We start from the raw sequence: 22333 nt of genomic DNA on the forward strand, positions 1-22333 counted from the left end.
TTTTAGGTTTTGAGAGATGAGCTGACTGTCAGTACACCTTAGATTTAGTTTGTTCAATTAATTCATATGCTTAATTTACAGATAGTTTTTTGCAGAATGGATATAAGGAGTTACTTAGCAGTCATTAAAAGAAGCTGTGGTACATTTCCACCAAAAATCACACTTTTTCCTAATCGTCATAACTGATTCAAGCAAGACCATACATATACAGCAGGAACTGGTGCAACTTACCCTTCCAGTGATGGTCATCGAGGATAAACATTCATAAATCTGCCTAGAAATCATATAACTGCAGATCTTGCCTCATAATCATCATTTATAGACCTTTTCTTCAGGGTTCAGAATGTCTCATCAACATATCGCCTCTGTTTTTTCATATACAGATATTTGCGATGTGTTAAATAATTTTAAATTGTGTAAAACTAGCTGTAGAACATGTAAAGTACCACTTACAGGCAAACCGAGTAGCCTAAGCTATTGTGAAAATATCATACATGGCCTGCTTAGCTATTACATGTAGTGATTTGCTGTAAGTTGTACATAAAGGGAGCGAAAACCAAGCAAAAAAGCATCATGTTGTTCAAAGGGTTAAAAGCTCTCGGTCACAGACTTGACTTGCAAAAAAAACACACACAAAAAAATGCTTGTTAGACAACCGAAAAGTGCTGATGATCATGAAAGCTCACATGCGGAAGCCAGAAAGTGCGAGAGAGAGAAGGTCCGGCGTATGCATTTATACCTCCGGCTCTCCATTCACTTGTTTTCTGTCTGTCTGGCTCACCGTGAAATTGATTATGGATTATTCAGGAGGAAAGCAGGTTCTCCTCCTCTTCTTTCATAAAAAAAGGCTAGATGAAAGCGATTAGGGGGTAAGAATGGACGGGCAGACCGCAGAACGGATGGATCCTCCATTGAGAAGAAAGAAGAAGATCGCCTATTTACTTTTTCTTGAAAGCAGGGTAGATGGATAGTGAGAGGGGCAGATGAATGAGTGATATGGACAGAGGGGGAAGGCTGGATGGATGGAGTGGTTCAGGTAGCCCCTACCTGGGATAATGCAGCCCCAGCCGCAGGTTTTAATGGGGTATAAAAGCCCGGTACTCATCTTTTATTCAGCTAAAGAGAGAGACTGCCAGGTGAACACATACGTCCCAAGAGGATGCAGAAACACAGAGCTGTGTGTGTGTGTGTGTGTGTTTTATAAAGCCTGAGTGGAGAGTAAACACACACATACAATCTCGAGGTGTGTCAACTCAAAGAAGCACTTTAGGGTAGTTTGCTGAAGTCCGCATGGGAACAAGGTGTATTGGTACACTGGATGCAGTCATATATAGCATATAGATGCATTGATATTTCTGTCATAAAACCACATAGCAACACACACTAAGAATGAACACACACACATGCACCCGGACATGCGCTCATTTAGGCCCGTGTCCTTCGCAGGCACGCTCTCAGGCATATGCAAAGTGCTGCAGTGCCTCCTCCATATGTGTGCACACACACACACTCACAAAACACACAGACACTTGCGGGCATATTGAGAGTGTGTGTGTGAGTGGCTGTTCCATATGCATGCGGCTGTTTTGGCCTCCTTCCCTGGGGCAGGACCTCGTGGCGCTGCTGGAGAGCAGGGCGATGGTGGCGAGAGTCCACTCCAGGCTGAGTGCGTGTTTATGTACACGTATCCACCAGTCCAAGGTAGAACGGGTGTCATCCATTAGCATTTTGTTGATACACTGTGCGTGTGTGTGTGAGAGTGAGGGTGTGTGTGTGGGTGCCCTGCGATTTAACTGCAGGGGTGAGAGAAAGTATGCGCCAGCTCATTTCTTAGACCCATATTTTAACAGTGCTTACACAGCTCCAGGCTTGTACATGAGAGTGAGTGGAGGAAAGTGTGTGTGTCTGTAAAAGTGCAGCAAGTGATTTATATTAAACAAAAACAAAAATGTTTGCCCAGGCCGGTTTCCTAAACTTCTGCAAAAAAAAAAAAACTGCACATAAATTAAAATATTGTCATACTTGTGTGTCTTTACTTTTGTTCTAACTAATTATCCAGATTTCCGTCACTATAGAAACACAAATTTATCTAATTTCCAACTTTTCTTATCTCGAGGACACACAGACTACATGAAATATAGCGCTGTATCAATTAGTTGATTGTTTGATTAGTCAACTGACGAAAAAACAGATCAACAATTTTGATGATTGAATAGTTTCTTGTTATCTATCAAGCAAAAAATAATAATCATCCCATTTTCTCTAGTGTGAGGATTTGCAGCTTTTCTCCTGGATTCTGGGAACTCATGACAAGAATTTTGTCATCAATAATTGGACCAAAAAATGGCCAAATTAATCAATAACAAAAGTGATTGTTAGTCGCAGCTCCAATCTCATATTTTGTTTTTTTGGCTGTTGATGCAAATGACATTATCACAAATATTATTTTATCTCTGTCACTACACAAACACAAGTTGATGTTAATTACTTTTCTGTGTGTGTATGTGTTGTAGGTGTGGTGGAGGTGGTGAGGGGCATGCAGGAGCTCGGGGTGACACCTGATGTCGAGACTTTATCCAACTACATCCTCCCTGTCTTCCCCAGCATGGAGGCAGCTCGCAAGGCCCTCACGGTAACGCTGAAGTCTGTGTGTGTGTGTGTGTGTGTGTGTGTTGCCAGTGTGCATTAAAAAGTTTTTGCTGACATAAAGGTGATTTTTCTCCGCTCAGGATGCAGGCGTCTCTCCGGAGTCGGAGGGCTTCTTGTCTTCAGAGATTCGCTCGGTGGCTGTCGGCAACCTGGCCGAACTCTACACCCGATGTAAGCCTGCATATCCTCACACACACACACACACACACACACACACACACACATATATTCCAAAGAAGAAGCTCCACTGCATCTTAAGCACCCGTCATCATAAAAATTGCTGCTTCGCCTGCGGGCTAATTGGCCCAGCGTTAACACACACATACACACACACTCTCATGCGTTTGCCTACTTACTCCTCTGTGCTCATCAGGCCTTTTAAGAAATTAGTCTGTGTGAATATGTAAAGAGCAAGAACGAGAGGCGCCTCAACCGGCAGAGGGACGGGATAGAGGAGGCTGTTAAATAATGGATGATTCTTCCTGTTTCTGTCTTTCATCTTCTTTTAGTCTCAAACATCCACCACTCGTTTTCACATAAATCGCTCTGCATCCTTTTTTATGTATTTCAGAGTGTGTCCGATGGATTTTTTTTCCCCCCGTCACATGAAGAAAGTTTTTTTTTTCAGTGTTTTTCAACATTTCATATATTTCTTCTCACTCTCCAATATTGCAATAAACACATCTGCACCCCCAAAAAGTTTCCTACAAAAGGTTTATCAAGGAAAAACACCAAAACGTGTATCCTTTTATCTTTTGTTATATCGTTGTTAATTGAATACTTATCTAATTTGAACTTTTATTCACACATATGAATCTATTAAAAGATATGATCACTGGGAACTTTAGATGGGAATTCTTCACTTTTTCTCACAGTTTATAGTCTAAATGATCGAATATTAAAAAAACATTTATGGAATATCTGACAGATGTAAATAATCGTTAGTTGCAGCCCTGGAAATCTTACAGGAAGGACTTTATTTTTCTTTGGTTTTGGTTTGCTGGTTAAAAAAAAACAGGCATTTGACTGGCTGGTTACCAGTTTGAATCCAGGCTGAGAAAGTGAGGATGTGGGAGGTGAATAAAACATGCTGTTATCTGCCTCAAAACTACCATTTGAGGTCCTTTTGAGCAAGGCATTATACTCAGTATGTTCTAGCATTAGGAGCATGAAGTTATAAAGTGAAGCTCCCAGAATGAAATGAAGTAACTTAGTGAGTTTGAGGCAGGACTTTGCTGAAAAACTGCTAAACACAAGTTAAATGTTTTTGTTTAACAGCGACATTATATTCCACATATAATCACAGCAATCAATTTACATTAAGTTGTTCCTTCCTTTTCTGTCTTCCCTTCCTTTGCATCACTTGTCTGAATGTCTTCTCTCTTTTTTTCCAGTGTCAGATTCGTCCTTCCCCTCGTTGGACCTTATTATTTTCCGCGGCAGCCTCATCCTGGGCTTCAGAAGGTGAGTCAATTAGCCTGTTGTGCGTTTGTCTCCGAGTGTGTTCTCCATCATTTGAAATTCCATATTTCTCCATATTTTGCCTCATGACTCCTGACTAGCGTTTTAGGGAGGCCTGTAGCACTATGGAGGTCACTGTGGCATATGCTATGAATATGACATGTGCAGCCTATCACACCATCTACAGCGTCTGTGTGTGTGGGCAGCTGCGGGGAAAAACACTCCATCTCTTAACACGTGCACACACACACACACACGGCTGCCTCATGCATATGGAGGCCATCATCCCTCAGCTCTCGCCCCAAAGCACCGTGGGAGATATGTAAATTAGTAGATGCCCACCACTGCCCCTCATACCCAGACCCCTCTACTGATCTCACACACTCTCTCTCTCTCTGTCTCTCTCACACACACACACACACACACACACACACACACACACACATATAGAATCAGCCTTAGGACCAGGGTCTGACCCGTGGGCTTTTGTTGAATGGGTGTTTATGAATATTTACAGTTTAACACTACACACCCACACAAAAACACTCCGGCCCCTGAGTGAGGCTGGAGGTGAGTCAAAGAGAAAAGTGCTGACTTGTCTGCAGGGACCAAAGTTATTTCTCCCACTAAAAAGCTAAAATACGCTCAGTTGAGCTTAACTTTGAGCTCTCCATTCAGCCAAGGGACGCTGATAGTTTATCAAGCATAATGAATAAAATAAAGATGATGTTTCTGCAACATGTCATTTTAAAATAACCACTCAATATTCTTTTCCTTGGCATCATAGTTTATACTTTTTAAGTTTGTGGACATGTGAAAAATAATATAAAAAGAGTGAAACCTCTGTTTTATTTCATTTTCTTGTCATGTTTAGAGATGTATGTAGCATATAGTATAATGTTCAAGAGGAAAACGGACACTGACAGCAGTTATAAGAAAGCTTTTTTTTTTGTGCGGACATTTCCATATCTTCTGATATTGTGTGTGTCTGTGCATGTTTTTGTTTACATATTTTAGACATTAATTATCTACTCATTTTTTTATTAGTCTTTTTTTTTTGCCTGAATCCACTCTTCCTCTCCTACAGTTGCTTTGCTCTCATTGCATTAACACACACGCACACACACACACACACACACACACCTACACAATTTTCTGACTGTTAGGTTGCCTGACAGGGTCATAATTGGGCTTGTCACTTGGGGAGTGTGTGTGTATGTATGTGTGTGCGCAAGCGCTGTGTCACCGCAATGCGGGACCTGCCCCTGTCAAAGACAAGGTCAGGGGATAATTTAATCATTAAAGACCTCTTCTCTCTTCTCCTCTCCTCTCTTATCCCCCCCCCCCCCCCCCCCCCCTCCCCTCCTCTCCTCTCATCTTCTCTACCAACTAGCTGACAACGCCAGAAATGTCACACGTTGTCATCATTTAGCCCGTGTGTGTGTGTGTGAATGTGTGTGTGTGTGTGTCTTCTGTGGTTTCGCAGGCTTTTGTAGTGCTGTCTCATCTCTCTTGTACTGTGGGATTGAGAGTGTCAAACTCTGTCTCTCTGTCTTGCCTTATTGTATTGTACTACACTATCAATTCAGTAACTATGGTAACGTGACAGTGTTATGGTTACTTGTGTTCAGACATGGCAAACGTAAAGCTTGCTGTCAGAAAAATGAGCAAACTTAATTTATCCAAATTCTCATTCATCTCAAATATTTTCATATCAGGAAACTTATAATATATAGGCAAGAGGGAAGTGGATGCTCCAAATTGTGAAAAAAAGATGAAAAATCCTATAGATACTGATTAAAAATATCCTAATTATATTCTTTGAAATTTAAAAACAATATCCACATCATTTGTCTACCTGATGCTTATATCTGCAGCAAATATACAGATTGAATTTCAGCTGACAACAATACAAGAAATCGATAATAAAGAGAGATCATTCATGAGAAAAATATCAAGGAAAAGAGGAGGAACGAGAGCGAGGCACAGAGTTGCGAGGGCTTGAGTTTTCTTGCGTTTGAAGAAGCAGCAGAGAAAGACATGAGAAACTCTTCAGGTGGAACAGTGTGTGCTGTGCAGGTGCTTCTATTAGAGAAATGTAGATGTCTTTTCATGTTTTGTGACCTAAAAGCAAAACGTACGCTCGCTTGTGAGCAAATCACACATTAACCCTGACATGTTGACCCGCCGGTGGTGCATGTGGACTGGGAGCTCATGTCTTGTCCTCTACTGCCCCCTGCAGGTCTGCTGATGTGGAGAGCATGGTTAAGGTAAGACCTGAATATGTCCGTGTTTGTCTGTCTGTGGAGGATGATATACATACAAACAGGGTCTCTAAATTTGAAAAATAGTTTAATAGGTGAAAATTATTTCACAGTCAAGGAAATAAAAATCCAGAAAATTAAATAACTTTTTGATACCAGACAAGTTTAAACTCTAAAATGCTGCTTTTAGTGTTGGAGGTGTTAGATTCAGTTGTTAATATGATGCATTTTTCCTTACAGCAACATAGCTTTAATAAGCAATTTACTCACCATCTGCTACATCCAGAGTTACATTTAGTAACAATATACAATATGACAAATGCCATCTGCTGCCTTTTATCCAAATCTCTTCACGCCACAGTGAACATATAAATAAAGAATTGAAGGCAAGCTGGTTTGAAAACAGAAAGACACACAAAAAATTAATTCAGATACATTAAAAAAAACAATCTAAAAACGCAAAATATAGTAGTTCAGAGATTAAAAGAAAAAAAAAGAAAGAAAGTTGAATGACGCAAGGGTTAATATAAAACAAATATTTAGGGCTGGATTGCCTGTAGGGCACTTGAACCGCTAACCCTGTCTGCGGTGTAGGATCAACTGTGATGTTTTGAAGTAAAATCCCGCAGTCTGTGTTTTTGTGCTTGTGTTTAATTTTAAATTCCTGTTTTTGTTACAGATTACTGAGCTCTTGTACAAAGACAAGCGCTTCTCCAAAGAAAACTCCAAGCCTGCTGGTAAGAACATATTTATACACACTCACTGAGAAGTTAGGACATTCATATCTGAGAGTGTTTTGTTTGCGAGATGTGTGTTTTGTTTGTGCGTGTGTAGGTGAGAAAGGGATAGAGATAGAGGGAGGGTCCGGGCGTCTGTATATATGTATCGTCTATCACATATCAGTCTGGCAGCTTGACAAATGTGTAGTAGGCATTTTGATGCATGTGGTGTGTGTGTATATTTGCTTTGCAGTGACCTCGCAACTCTAATTCAGATGACATAAAAATGTCCAGTGTGTGTGAGTGTTTGTGTGTGTGTATCTATGTGTTTGTGTATACCTTCAGTCTCAGTAGCAGTAGACTGCTGACCGGCCCACTTCTCGTCATGAAGCTTGTGTGTGTGTTTATGTCCAGGTGTGTGTGTGTGTGTGTGTCGGCGTGTGAGTGAAAGACCTGCTCTCTCCGTCGCAGGAAATAGAGCCTGGCTGCTGACACAGCGCTGAGTAGTTCAAGTGTATGAATGTGTGTTTGTGTGCATGTGTCACTGCTGGGCAGCGTCTCTGGTAAGGCAGTGTATATGTGTGTGTGTGTGTGTGTAGCGTTAATGTCGCTCCGTGTCAGCGTGTGTGTCACGGAGAGTCCCCAGCGCTGAAAGTGGTGTGTGTGCTGGTGGGAGCGATGGAGACTGTTATCCATGTCACATCCCGTTAGACGACATTTGTGAGCCTGTGTGTGTGTGTGTGTGTGTGTGTGTGTGTGTGAGAGTTGAAGTCGGGGGAGGCTGTCACTGCCAGCCGTCGTACATTCACTCACACTCGAGCCCGAAAGCAGCCTCTGTCAGCAGAAACACACAAACACACACTCTGCAGAGGTTAGAGAAAAATTGTATAAATGCACAAATGGATGCAGTGACTGACACGGTGGCAAATGAAATTTATTCCCAAGACAACTGTTCACTCTGTGTGTGTGTGTGTGTGTGTGTGTGTGTGTGTGTTTTCATCCCCATCCAGACACAGCATCCTTCTTCCTGTACAATCTGATCGACAGCATGCCAGAAAAGGAGGTGCAGGCTCAGGAAGACAAACTGCGGAAATACTTAAATCAACTACAGACTCAGGTACACAGACTCACTGATGAGGTTACAAACACACACACACACCCGACATTCCTGCACTGATATACTATATATCCAGTTCATTCATAACCTTCCCGCTTTAAACCGGCTTACACACACTGATGATCTGAGATGATTTGCTGTGTGTCATCAGGCTCACACACGACCTCCTCCCTGTGCTCCATTTCTGAAGGTCTGAGTTGAGACATCCAGACATGTTGCTGGAGATTAATTCATGTTTTACACTTTTTGATTAAAGGTCACGTCTTAACTGGCTGTTTGGAGTTCAATAGAATGATTTCTTGGCCCAAAGTAGAATCTGTATGAGTCACTGAAAAGTCCCAAAATGGTGTAAAAATATCACTTTTTTTTTTATATAGTTCAGTGTAGGGCTAATTCTGACATGCATCTGCAGAAATCATCTTCACATAAAAGAGTATCCCCGGTGTCATATTAATCAGGATGTTGTGGAAAGACTGCAAAATTGAAGTTTTGGAGATACAGATGCAACCGCCTAGAACTGCCGGCTGATCCGTGACAGGGCCCGTCCAGATCTGTGGCAGATCCCTGCTGGGTCCTTGGCTGTAATGAGCCCCCCGGCCCCCCCCGATGACATAGTGAACGCCGCCCCGACTCGCCCATAAGCACCATGTGTAGAAACCAGTTGCAATGCTTTATATATCCACGAGGAGGAGCAGTGATTATGCCCAGTGCCTCTGGACATTTTCCTTGACCCAGTGAGCCTGAAATCAGCTGTTCTTATAATATCTGATGTGTTTGAGGGAGGGTGTTTCCCACACAGGGCCATGCTTTTAGTGAAGCACTCGTTATTATCATAAGGTCATGAAAATATTACGCTGAAACTTTTTATAAAACACTGATATGAATTGAGACATGCGTCTAATTACTAATTATACGTCTATTCTGTGCCATGAAAGCGCCGAAAGACGCGTAACTCAACCGAACCGCGTGAAAAATGAAAGCAGTACGGGTGGGAAACGAATGATATACAGTAACAAATAACTGTGTGTGCGGCGGTGTGTGTTGCACTCAGATCTGTGCAGCTGATCTGCTGTTAACAAGGCATATAATTTATAGTCACAGAGTGGCCTACACGCTGTACTGCAACACACCGGGACGCTCGTTTGACTAGAATATTAATGTTTTGTCTGTCACTCTCCTCCTGGATCCAAACTGCTTCTGTTTTGTCCTGATTTAGTTTTGCTCCAGATGCATTTTTATATACAATTAATGATTAGTTAAAACATCTATCTCTCAGCGTAAGCAATAGCAGTTCCAGCGATACGACCGTCATTGTTAATTTGTTTGATTAGGGGGGCTGATGGCTAAAGTATAAAGAGCCGCACTCAAAGGACAGCCATGCTTCACAACTCTCTCCACTTCAGAAGACTCAGTTAAAAACCCATTGACATTTACACGAACACTTGACGTTAAATACAAACATCTTACCATGTGAATAAAGCTGTATGCTTTCATCACAGCCCACAGATAATCTCCGGCAATGTAGTCAAATGCTTTTTTTTTTTTTTTTATCAGGACCAATAATATAAAAAACCTTTTGTTTCTTCAGTTTTGTGCAAGATTTCTCTTAACATGCTAAGGTTGTCCCTCATTACCCGTCCTTTAATTGCACACGTTTTTTTTTCTTTATCTATAATTACCTCTAATATATCATTAAGTCTATTCATGATTATCTTAGCAAATATTTTATAGTCAGTATTCATAATGGCAAGATGTCTATAATTATCTATATTAGATTCATCACCTTTTTTATACAATAAGTAAAGATGTTGGTGAAGACTGACGCTTTTGTGCTCTCTGCAATTCTCATTATGGACTGATCTCTGTGCTGAAATGTGGAGAAAAGCCTGAAACACTCCAGACTGCTACAGAAATCTCTCCACTCACTGTTAAAATAATTTAAATGATCTTATAATACATCCATGGCCTGTATGCGATTTGGTATGTGCAGACGCTCCACATTAAGTTCTGCTCTGTTATATCCAAATACCAGTTTTGAGGAGCAGAAATATGTGGAGCTATACTCAAAACATTCAGGGCTGAGGCAGTGGCAGCCCTCAGGACCTACAGGATGGACCCAAAGCTTTGGCGGCACCGAGCTGACAGCTGCTTTTCACTGTTGCTTAACATGAACACAAACGAGACGCAGCAGGTTTTCTGTGAATGATGCACATCTGGAGAGTTTTTGGAGTCAGTTTAACTCTGAATATTGAGGAGAAAAAAATCAGCTCCTGGGGGAATCTGCTGTCTGTCTTAGAAATATTACCAGGCAGACAGATCTGAAACATGTTAGATTAATGTATGAATGAATGTATGAATCTTACAATAACGTCGTTCAGGTGAATACACTGAATGTAAACCAGGATTTTGCAGAAACATCAGTACTGATGTTCTGTTTGCTGTCCACATCTGGCTGCATCAGATTCTTTCCTTTGGGTTTATTAAATACCTGCAGCATCACACAACAGCAGAAACAATAAGTCCATCTTTAAATGGAGAGAGCGATGTGCACGTTTATGCAGGTTGCATAGCAGCGGTAGCTTTGGTCAGGATCTAACAGTAATTAATGTTCTGTAATTAATGTTCTGTGCTACACATCCGACAGGTCAGCTGTTACACACTGACTCCAGGTTTATATGGTGGAATTGTTTGTCACAAAGCAGCCCTTATGGATGAAACCTGAGCTCCATCAGCGCCGTCAGAACATTTTTATTTTTAATTAGCCGAAAGTCCACGATAAGCCTCATTATGCACTAAAATAAATTTCAGCTTTTTAATTGTGTTCTGGGACTGGAGCTGCAGAGGTAAACCTTTTAGCTGCTCAGATAAACCTGGGCCTCTGTCCTACAGGTCCATTTAAAGGGTCAGTTCACCCCCTTTTTCCTCCCATACCTCTAGTAGTATCTGTTATTCAGAAAGTTTTAGGTTTATTTGTCCAGGTGAAGAACTGTCTCTGAGATTGTTGCCTCTGTCTCAACACTTTGTCTCCTCAACAGACTTAATCAATAATTAAGTCGATTTTCTGTCCAAAATATGATGACTTTGAATATCTTCGTGTACCACCACCCTCCCACCACATACTCACTCAGTCATGGCTAATTTGGCGTTGTTTTTCTTAACGGCCCTCTGCTGCTGTTGGCAAAACCTTGCAGAACGATTCTTAAGTATAATGCAAGGCGATTGGATCTCAACACGTCCTCTATGCGTCTGATGGCATTTTCATTGTGAAATGATATCGAAATACAATCCTGTTCATAGGAGCTTGCATGTCTAACACGATAATCAGAAAATGCTGCTGAAATACAGCATGACTTGGACAACTCAGACAAATTCATGCCAAAGGGAAAGTCTTACTTCCTGAGTGAAATTGACCTCTTTTATTGGTCGTTTGTATCCGTTCTAGTTGAAATTTCCAACAGCACCTCAATGCAACTTTATTTTCAGCAAATGGCAGTGATACATTTTTCTTAAGGTTGTTAAAAACATAATCTTATTTCTACTTTGTGTTCATTATGTTCATCTACGATTTAAACTTTATCTTTACCTTTGACCTTTAACACAAAATTCAACAGGTTCAACTCTTGTTGTGCTAAAAGTTGATCAGTGTTTTGCTGATGTTGATTTTCTTACACTTGTTTCTTCTTTTGTAGAACATAATTATTTCAGGAAACATCTACAGAGGCATCAGGAACCTTCTGGAGGCCTACCACGTCCCAGAGCTCATCAAGGTACAGAACCAGACAAATTCAATGTCCTTACCTGAGCTCTGTTAATGCTAGATGTAGTTCAAATTTTCTCAATGGAGTATTATTGGTGATGAATATTACAAGTCACTTGAGAAAAGCATTCGTGGAGCTGACAAACTCAACAGCCAAAACCACAATTTGACCAAATGTATTTCTGCTACTTATGTTCTTTGTACTGTTATGGTAGTTGCTCTTATGATGTACAGTATATGTTATCTCAAATTTTAACTGTGTGTGTGTGTGTGTGTGTGTGACAGGATGTGCATGCCTTGGTGGACCCAAAAGACCCATTGTTGTCCAATGGTCCTGCAGCAGCTGGTCCCCGTGCCACTGTAAGTAGGACAGTGTGAAAAATGGACACAAAATGATGAACATAATACATTTTTAATGCTTATGTATACCTGTTGGGAAAATAAACTTTGCCTTTGACTATTTATGAAATATAGAAGATCTATTAAATTTAGGAGATATCATTGCTTAAGGAATTATTAGACCACCACAATTTATTCCATAAATCCCTTTAATGTATGTCATTTTGTAAGAATATTGCATTTTTCATCTGTAGGTAATTTCACTTTAAAACCGGACTCTTCTGTGAATGCAGGCCATGTTTTTTGAGTCCATGCATATGTACACATGAGGTTGTTTATGTATGTCTGTTTATGATCATGCACATGTGTTTATCACCTCTTTGTGTCCATCAGGGAACTGGCAATACAGCGTTAGCGCTTGAGAAGAAACTGGCCGAACTGAAAGCGGACAACAAACCATTCGGCGCTGTACTCAAACAAACCATCCAGACTCTCTGTGCTGAGGAGGTAGGATACTTTTGGAGAACTTAAGTCTCCTAAAACCTTTTAATTTCCTTGCATTAAGTCGTCTGTGTGTCTAGTAAAGAGCTTTGTCGTCTGATCAGAACCTGCAGCGCGCCCTTGAGCTGAAGCAGCAGCATGAGGACGAGATGACAGCTGGCGGCTACGCTACCCTCATCAACCTGTGCTGTCGCCACGACAATGTGGAGGAGGCGCTCAGCCTGAAGAGGGAAATGTGAGTGGAGGAGGACACACACACACACACACACATAAACACTGTACACACACACAAGGCAGCGCTGCGACCTGTATCAGGCCATTAAAGTTTAACTTGAGTGGTATTAGGGGAGACATTAATGCAGGGTCCAGCCACTCTGTTGACTGGCTAAAAGACAGGAAACTCTCCACTCTTCCTCTCTTGTTTCCTTCTCTTCACTCACCACCTGGTCCCAGCATCAGACTGAAGTCCAGCAGGAGAAAGTACAGTAGATGAGTTGCATTACTGTTTGTGGAATATATTAATCTAAACTTCCTCCTGCCCTCTCTGTCTCTAGGAGTCGTAAGGACTCGTCTGTGGCGCTGGATGCCACTAAATACCTCGCACTGGTCAAGACCCTCTCCAAGAATGACAAAGTGGAGGGTAAGTTCCTCTGTAACTGCAACTAACGGTTCAGTGTTCAGTTTCTTAGAGCCAAAGTAACTTCAACACTCCAAAACCCAAATATATTCAGTGACACTTTTGCTTGATAAATGACTCAGAATGATTAATCGATTATTAAAATTGTCGTTTTTACTTTTCAATCGACAGGCTAATTGATTAACTGACTAATCCCATCAGCACTAAGTTCCACGCTGCTTTTTCTTTGACAGTTAGCTGTATCAGAGCAGATCAGGCTTGAACTTACAGATGTGAATGTGTGTGGTTGAGCTTGTGTGTATGTGTGTGTGTCACCAACTCTGTCACAATCTGTCTTTCTCCCTCCCTCAAACCACATTAGCTGGCCATTTTCAGAATGCTACGGTGGGTTTCCTTCAGCCCATTGGAGACCCAATTACCATCAGTTTAGCCGCTCTGCTTTTTGCACACAATGACAGGCAAAATGTTTCCCTTGTCTGTCCTCGCCTCTCCTCTCCTCCCCTCGCTCGCTCTCTCTCTGTCTTTGTCTCTGTCTCTCAATCTGACCCTCTCTTCCCCACTCTGTCTCGTGTCATTCTCTCACCCCCCCCCCCCACCCCCCCCCCCAAAACACACACACATCCGTGTCAGTGAGAAATGAGAGAGGGGGAAAATTACAGGACTGTGTGTATTTTTCCAGAATTATTGAAATCCGCCTTGATGCTAATGGCAGATCATGTCCGCCGAAGTGCTTGAGAATTTCACACACACACACACACACACACACACAGAGCTACATGCAAATTTGCATGTGAATTCAAGCAAAAGGCATTTGGTGGGCACGACAGTTGGTGTGTCCGTCTGTGTGTGTGTGTGTGTGTGTGTGTGTGTGTGTGTAGGGGTGTGTATAGGCAGTGCTAACGCGTTTGCCATTAGCCAGAGTGTGCATATGGAGGGGACGCTTGTCATCCACATTAGCACACATGGCTAACCTTGATGTTAGCCTGTCCCCACCCAGACGTTGGGTTGCCTGGCTCGTAGCACACACCAGGCCCAGCTGAAGATCATGTCTCCTGGCATCTTGCTTTATTTCTAACCCTCTCTAATGGCTTTGTTGTTAATGCCCTTGTTTCAAAGCCTCCCATCCCACCTCGCCAGGCAACTTTGTTTTTTCCTCACTTCATCCCTCCGACTTGATCCTTGTGTCACTTTCCTTCCCTCTTTGCTCTTTTACAGTTCTTTATGATTACTTCCTCTCTTACCAACCAATTAATTTACGTCTGCTGCTCACTCTTAATCTCCATCATGGTCCTTTAATCTTTCCTTCACATCTGTCCAGACATCTGTCTAACCATCCAGCTCCTCATTTGTGCTTTATCCCCAGAAAGAAGAATATGGTACAGAAACAGTAACTGTGATCCAAAAAACATCAAACTAATATACTGTTTCTTTCATGTTAGTAAATATAAACGTATATACGTATATACCCACACAGTAATCTTGCACACACATACAGGAAACATACACACACCTATCAAGCATTACATCATGGTAATACTGACATTTGTATCAAGTTCAACTTAATTCTCCATGTAGCTAATTTTTAAAAAATATACACAACAAAGCAGCAGCACAAAACAGTGCATCAGTACAAAACTATGATCAGAATATAATGTCATGCACCCATAAGTGGCGACTGTAAATGCTGACTCAGTTTCTTATCCTGTCACCCACCCCACATCAGCTTTATATGAAATCCCTTCATTTCCTTTTTTAAATGAACATATTTGTATCTGTTAAGTCATTGCTTCCATTCATACCACAAAGATAATCAAAATAGATTAATTTGTGTCAGTTTAACCAAAATCCAGTATTCCTCATTGAAAAAAATAAACACACAAAATAAAATAAAACACTTGTATAGTGTCCGTTCCAAGTTCCTAGGCCACTTAATCTACAAAGTATCTGAGTTTTGACTCGTGTTCCACTGAGTTAAATCGACTTTTCTCACGAAACACGTACTCACAAGTCTACAGGAGGCAGGGAGAACATTGAATGAATATTTATTTGATGTCACATAAAGCCTGGTCCATTACTGACTTTATGTTGTATTCCAAACTGTAACACACACACACACGCACGTTATTACCCGCTATCTCGATGTACACATTAAACACGTTATACACATTGCACGTTGTACACGTTACACGTTGTGCACGGCTATACGCTGTCAAAAACATGCTTCGATCTGAACTTATTTGCAGATTCCTCCACATTCTAGCAGCACAATAAAACTACTTTACGGCGTAATCCAGTCTCACAAACAGCAAAAATATATGTTCTTGCATTTTAGCACCCAAGAACGCAAAAATAGCAAGTATTTACACACCTATAATCCTCTTCAAAACATACTTGAACTGTACATACACCTCTCTTCTATCAAGAGGCGTCTCTTTGACCTGCCCTTGCCCCTCTGCCTCCATCTGTCCATCCTCCCACTTTGGTAAACACAACTTGTTCTGGCTTTAGATCGTCCTGGACTCATCTTCGGTGCTGTGTGTGTGTTTTGGGAAAGAGACATCACTTGCAGTCGAGTCATGGAGCATTAGATGAACCATTGGGCTGTGTGATGTTTGTTTACCTGGCCTGTCTGCCTCTCCATCTCTCGGTGTGTGTGTGTGGTCTGGCTCACTTTGCTGGCCACGATGCTTGGCTGAGCTGATGGATATGCATACTGGCTAAACGGACGGATAAAGGGAGGGATGGAGGGAGAACAGGGGTGGGGGAGGGGGGGTTTGGATGGTGGACGGAGGGATGTTAGCTAGTGTAGCTCCATTTGGGCAGATCAACTCCAAGCCATTGGTCTCAGTGATTAGCGGGTCTGTCAGAGAGTGATGGAGAGAGGGATGGATAGATCGGAGGGAGGGGGGGGGGGCACGGACAGAGACAGAGAGTCAGATAGCGAGATTAAGTTACATCTGAACTGATAAACAGACAGTACGGGCTTGACAACATGTCAGGTCATTATAGGGCAATTGTTGATACCACCATCTGTGATGAAATTGTTTATCCCTGCGACTTTGATTCAGGCTGTTATTTCAGTAGTTTTATGTTAAATGTTAATTTTTATTGTACAATTTTCAGCACATTTCTGTCAAACAGTTAGTTTGAAGCACTGTTCGTCACTGTACCTTCATTACAGCGTCATCATAGTACAGGAACAGTGATGCTGGAGCTACTGGCTCTCCGCATATCCACCACTCTGATGATGCAGCTCTTTGCAATTATTGTTTTTATATTTAAAAATTTATATTTCCATAAAAGTATAATACATCATCACACTAGAGGCAGTAAACCCATTAACTTCACTGCTCTTGTTAAGCCCTCATCCAACCAACTAACCAAACTTATTCCCCTGTAAAGCTTCATCCCCTGTTATTCTCCTCCCTTTAACCCCCCCACCGCCCCTCCCCTCCCTGTTTAGCAGTGTCTCCTGCATTGCCAGTCACCCCTACTCCACCCTTCCATCCTCTATTTTCCCCTGTCCCATTAAATCTGTGACAGCCTTTGGTTCCCATCGCCATAACAACTGGCACAGAGAGGTGGAGAGATGGAGAGACAGACTGAAATTAGGATGCCAAAGCACTCACCAGTGGCCCTGTCCCTCAGCCCGCAATGTGTGTGTGTGTGTGTGTGTGATTGAGTCTGAACGTGTGTTCCCAGTAGAGAGTGACTCTCTTGTTCAAGGAGTTTGGTATATTAACAGTCACATAGGTGTTCGTATCATCGCACCTGCATTTACTTAAACTTTCTTTGCTTTTCTGCTTTTGTGTTTGCTGTGACTCTCACCAACGTAAGGAGCGAGGATGTTTGTTGAGTGAATTTTAAGCAACTTGCCAATATTCCCCTGCAGTTGGGAGGATTGGCTCAATGCTATACACATTATTCAAATATATTCTGTGTCTCTGCACATCTCCATCTCCTCCCTTCCTCTTGGTCATGCAGTATAGATTAGTATCTGTGGTGGAGAGCGGCTGTATCGCTGTCAGCCCATTAGCAGCTGTCTAAATAGACAGTAAACGCATCTTAATTACCTTACCCTGATACACACACACTCCCTGTTCACCATTTAGCCCCTAGTGCTGGCCAGATGGGTGCGTGGCCCGGTAGAAAGCCCTCCATTACCGGCTGGACTTGACCAAACTGATCCACCCCTCAGCCCGCTTACCAGGGTCTCACTGGGGCCACGACGGGCCCTTGTCGTCACATACCTATAATTTAGCCCCCCAAGTGCTTTCCACATGGCCACGGCAAAAAGCCGGCCTCCATTGTAGGGGTCCGGTAATTGTAGTCTCGTTTAGAAAACCGCAAGTAGCAATTAGCGCAGAGTTGGCATTATACGGGGTTGGATTTGCATCCCCGCTGGGTGCAAAATGCTGTTTTAATATGGGTTTGTTTTCCCCACATGGAATTAGCTAAAGGGGCCTTTTATCATATTCACACACCCTACTCTTCTCTCAGCCAAGCTCTGCCCACATCTCGCTTTCTCTCTCCTCATCTCTCTGCATCATCTCTCTTTCTCCTTGGCTTTTGTGCTTTTCATTTGTCCTTTTGTCTTTACCTGGAAATCACACTTCATCTTTCGATCGAGAGGCTAAATCTCACGTTGCGCACCTCACCAAAGCACCACACATGTTGAGAGTTGCTGAAACATTTCTTCACGTTAACAGTTTCTCTCTTTTTCTTCCTTTTACAGAGGCGGTGGACATCCTGAAGGAGATGAAGGAGAAGGAGGTGGTGATGAATGACAACCACATCACCATGCTCTTCCACACGCTCAACGCCGTAGTGGCCAAAGGCGGCGCCCCCACAGTCAAACGGCTGCAGGACACCATCTTCACCCTCGGACTGGCCAAACCCACCGCCAACCTCTGCTCACCCCTGATTACTGCATACCTGGACAGGTAAAACAACCTCTGTTCATGTGTATAAATCACAAAATCACAGATTTATACAACCATACACACACACAGACAGACGTATGCGCTTTGGCCATGTGGACACAGATTTAACGTTAAGGCATTCATTTCCATTTTGGCGCATTTCCTTTTCTATGGCTGAAGTTGTCCACTAACCAGGCAACAAGCTCACTTTGTTTTCAGATTTGTGTCTTCATCTGCCAAATCCAGTTGCCAGGTGTGTGTATGTATGTGTGTCTCAATGAGTCACTCATCCCTCTCTATGATCATAGCTGGGGTTACTTTCCGGGTCAGCGATTCAGACAGAGAGAGGATTTGAAAATTGCTCATTTATGTGTGTGTGTGTGTGTGTGTGTGTGTGTTCGTGTTCCTGTGTGTGTGTACGCGGCGTTAGAGCCAGGCTTTGTTTGTTTGAGGATTCACCAGCTGCAACCTCTCCCATGAGCCCCCGCCCCTGATCTCCTGAAACACCCATTGCTATACTCCAAGGTGTGTGTGTGTGTGTGTGTGTGTGTGTGTGTGTGTGTGGGGTGAGATGAGAGATGACCATCGATGCTTCTTCTCATAACGCAAAAATGCAAATCAACGTTGCCAAACACTGGCTGCAGGGTCACTGGTATTGCCCCACCCCTCAACTCTATTGAGTATGTGTGTTATTCATCGTGTGTGTGTGTGTGTTCTATTTGTCAGAGCAGCTTTTAAGTAGATCAACTCATTAGCATGTTAATTATGTACAGAGCACTAATTGCTGGATTTACCACAGCCATGCAGTGCGCCGTTAGGGGCCCGCCACTACACACACACACACACACACCCTGCACATGCTTTCGTACACACTGTTTACCTCTAGTGCACATGCTGCTGTAGAGGTAGACCTTTGCACACGAAGCTCGTGTACACGCGCACACACACACGCTCAGACGTTCACACAAACCCGGCGCTCCCCTGCCGCTGTTTGTTTTGCTGTAAGTCTGGTCTCTGGCACAAACAGTTTCCAGGTTCACTCGTTAATCACTGCCTCTGTGAGATTAGCAGGCTAATTTACTCCTGGGTCATCAACAGCAGCCAAAACACAAACACACACACACACACACACACACACACACACACACACCAGCTTACCACAGCCCTGCTCACAAATCAAACGCCAGTTGTACTTCCTCCAAATGATACTGCAGTGAACACACTCTAATGAACAGGCTAGTTCTGTTCTGTTATTGGTACATTTGTGTGTTTTCAGCTGGCTTTTTGTCAAGGCTTGGAAATAGTCACTAAATCAAAGGTAGAACAAATGCGCAGGTAAAATTAGTTTAACACAGTGGTCCAATTCACCCGAACATAGTCGAAACTGGGGTATAGAGTGATTCGCTTCAACAAAACAATAAACACCAGCAACATATTTAAGTTCTTCACGTTTTCTGTCTTTACTAACTTTTATTTCAGTGGATCCGTCCCTGCAGGAGGGAGATAACGCCTGAATGGCTCATCTTTACTCTAAAACATCAGTTTCAGGCACAGAATAGCCTTGAAAATAGATAGATGAATAACAACAGGTTAATAATGCTTTCTGTATGAAAGCCGAGCATTGTAACTACAATTTTGCCCCTTCACAGAATGAAACTAATCGTGTTCATGACACTGTAGCTATTCATCAGTGTCACACAGTGGATACTTTTTTTTTTCATTGGCTTTAGTTTTCATTGGCATCAACATAATAACCAGAGAAATGTTATTGTTAAATACTCTTAGTTTCATCATGAAGCTGTTAGTTTTAACAGGCTTTTTGAAATTAGGAGTTTTTATAAATGTATCACTTGTAAAGATGCGTAAAAAGGAAGGTTTGAGTACTACGACACTTGACTCTCGCGCTCCAATTGAATCTATCTCCTCGGTCTCTTCTCCTCTTCTTATCTTTTATTTTCTTCCCTTTCGTCTCCACCTCTTCATTCCGTCAGTCAGCGGACAAACAGACAGTCGGGAGGAGGAGGGACGGAGCGCGGCGATAAAAGAGGACAAAGCAGGCATCACTCCCGCCTGCACCCGTCTCATCGCTGCGTCAGTGCTAATGACTTAATGAACACTTCTCCGGCAGATTAGCCCTTGACAGCCCATCATATGCGCCGCCCCGTTAGCCTTCATGCCCATCCGCTCAGTATTGTGTGTGCTAACCTGCTAGTGCGGTATCTGGCAGCTAGCACAGATTGCCACATCCTTATGAAAGTGATTAGCGACAGGAAATGCTAATGAGTCCAACAAAATGAAGAGCTGGCAGGACATGTATGATAAGACAGAAAACGGCGGTGATAGAATATGAAGAGGAGTTGAAAGGGGGTTAGAGAGCTGACAGGATATGAGTGGCTCAGAGAAAAAAATACCTCATTCACTTTTGACTCTTCTACTGTCTTGTATTGTGTGTACACAGTGCTTAAGTGAGGCCTAAAATAAGAGGGGAGCATCCCACTTCTGATATGCACTGTTACAAAAGAGAAACAGTGAACTAAAAGGAGGTTAGAAGAGAAATGGAAATCCTCAGTAGATAAATGGAAGCAGCCAGAGATAAATGAAGTGAATTGATGGGAAGATGATCAGAAGAGAGATGAACAATGAAGAGAAAGATGTTGAAAGACACTAGATTCCTAATTGAAGCTCAACACAGCTCCATTAACTAACATCTTGTGGTTTCAGTGTTACAATAAAAAGTATTGTTTATGTAAGAACTATGTGTAATATGACAGGTGTCACTCATAGAGAAGAATCCTCGAATAATTATCATTTGATTTGACAGGTCTATGGAGCATTTTTTAGCCTCTTTTAGCTTGTTTTGGTTTTGCAGCATGTAAACTTTTACCCTCAGAAACCTTTTTTCTCCCACTTCTGTTTTCAGCTAGAAAGCTCTGATAAACCCACAGCACATTACCTGCCCAACACAAAGTGGCAGAGCAACAAATTTCACAACTAGCTGGTGAAAGCAGTGGAGCATTTAGCAGTTAAAGAGGAAGCTATTTCCCTCAGGAGTTAGTTGGGACCAGACCAGAGCTACAGGGAGATTGAATATTGGACTTTCATTCACCTGGAGGCCAGAGGGACTTCATGAATGCTAATTGTGCTACATGTCTGCTGAATGTGTAAATACTGGAGACAACTGTTGGCTAACATGTTATCATCTTTATAAGGAGATAATATGTGACGTGTTGTGTTTTCAGCTTGTTTGACTGCCTTTGAGTGTCCAATATAATCAATTAATGCAGCTTTAAGACCATAACACACACACACACACTTAGGTTTTGGGTGCCTACATCATGTAAGCACTCACCTGTGTGGCTATTGGCGTGAACATTAGTAAATGCCATCCTTCAACACATGTAACAGCGGGCTAGTGGTGTCATGATCACAGTCTCATTTGCGTTTCGAGACACAGACACCTCGTCCTCCCCCCACGCGAGGACAGTGGCTTGATAACAGGCCTGCCGATCTTCTACGAACAAAAGAAGGGGACAGAGATGGAGGGAAAAAAGAGGGGGAGTGAGATGAGACAAAATGAGCTTCCTTGTCTAATCCTTCAGGTTTCCACCGAGCAAAGCGCTCGTTATTTTTTCAGGGCTTAATTGGCTGGAAAGTGGCTGACATGCAAAGTTGGGGACATTAACAGGGCTGTGCGCCGCAGTAAATGGCAATGCAAAGTGACAGTTAAATTGTACCTAGGGGAAATTATCCATCTTTCGACATCCTTAGCTCTTTTTTTGGGGTGGATCGGCAGGCAGAGAGAGGGGGAGAAGGGGGAGGGGGGGAGAGGGGGAGGCAGAAGGGGTGTAATTGCAACACCAGGCCTTTTTTTTTTTGCCAAGAGTGATGGGGTGTTTTTTTTTTTTTTAAGATGTCTCGTTAGGAAGGAGAGATTATAAGTAGGTGCAGAGGATCTTGATGGAGGAAT

The 22333-nt window shown here is 42.5% G+C and overlaps 1 protein-coding gene across 1 annotated transcript in view; it reads left to right on the forward strand.

The window, feature by feature from the left end:
- The window catches only part of lrpprc (leucine-rich pentatricopeptide repeat containing), a 64034-nt gene that overhangs the window by 10150 nt on the left and 31551 nt on the right, over positions 1-22333 (forward strand). The window contains exons 12-23 of the mRNA XM_042433887.1: positions 2514-2632; positions 2730-2820; positions 4044-4113; positions 6353-6380; positions 7054-7111; positions 8104-8210; positions 11900-11977; positions 12253-12327; positions 12700-12813; positions 12912-13042; positions 13362-13447; positions 18180-18387. Coding sequence (XP_042289821.1) covers positions 2514-2632; positions 2730-2820; positions 4044-4113; positions 6353-6380; positions 7054-7111; positions 8104-8210; positions 11900-11977; positions 12253-12327; positions 12700-12813; positions 12912-13042; positions 13362-13447; positions 18180-18387 — 1165 coding nt within the window. The remainder of the gene's footprint in view (positions 1-2513; positions 2633-2729; positions 2821-4043; positions 4114-6352; positions 6381-7053; positions 7112-8103; positions 8211-11899; positions 11978-12252; positions 12328-12699; positions 12814-12911; positions 13043-13361; positions 13448-18179; positions 18388-22333) is intronic.

Source organism: Thunnus maccoyii, chromosome 14 (assembly GCF_910596095.1).
Source record: "Thunnus maccoyii chromosome 14, fThuMac1.1, whole genome shotgun sequence".
Taxonomy (NCBI): Eukaryota; Metazoa; Chordata; class Actinopteri; order Scombriformes; family Scombridae; genus Thunnus; species Thunnus maccoyii.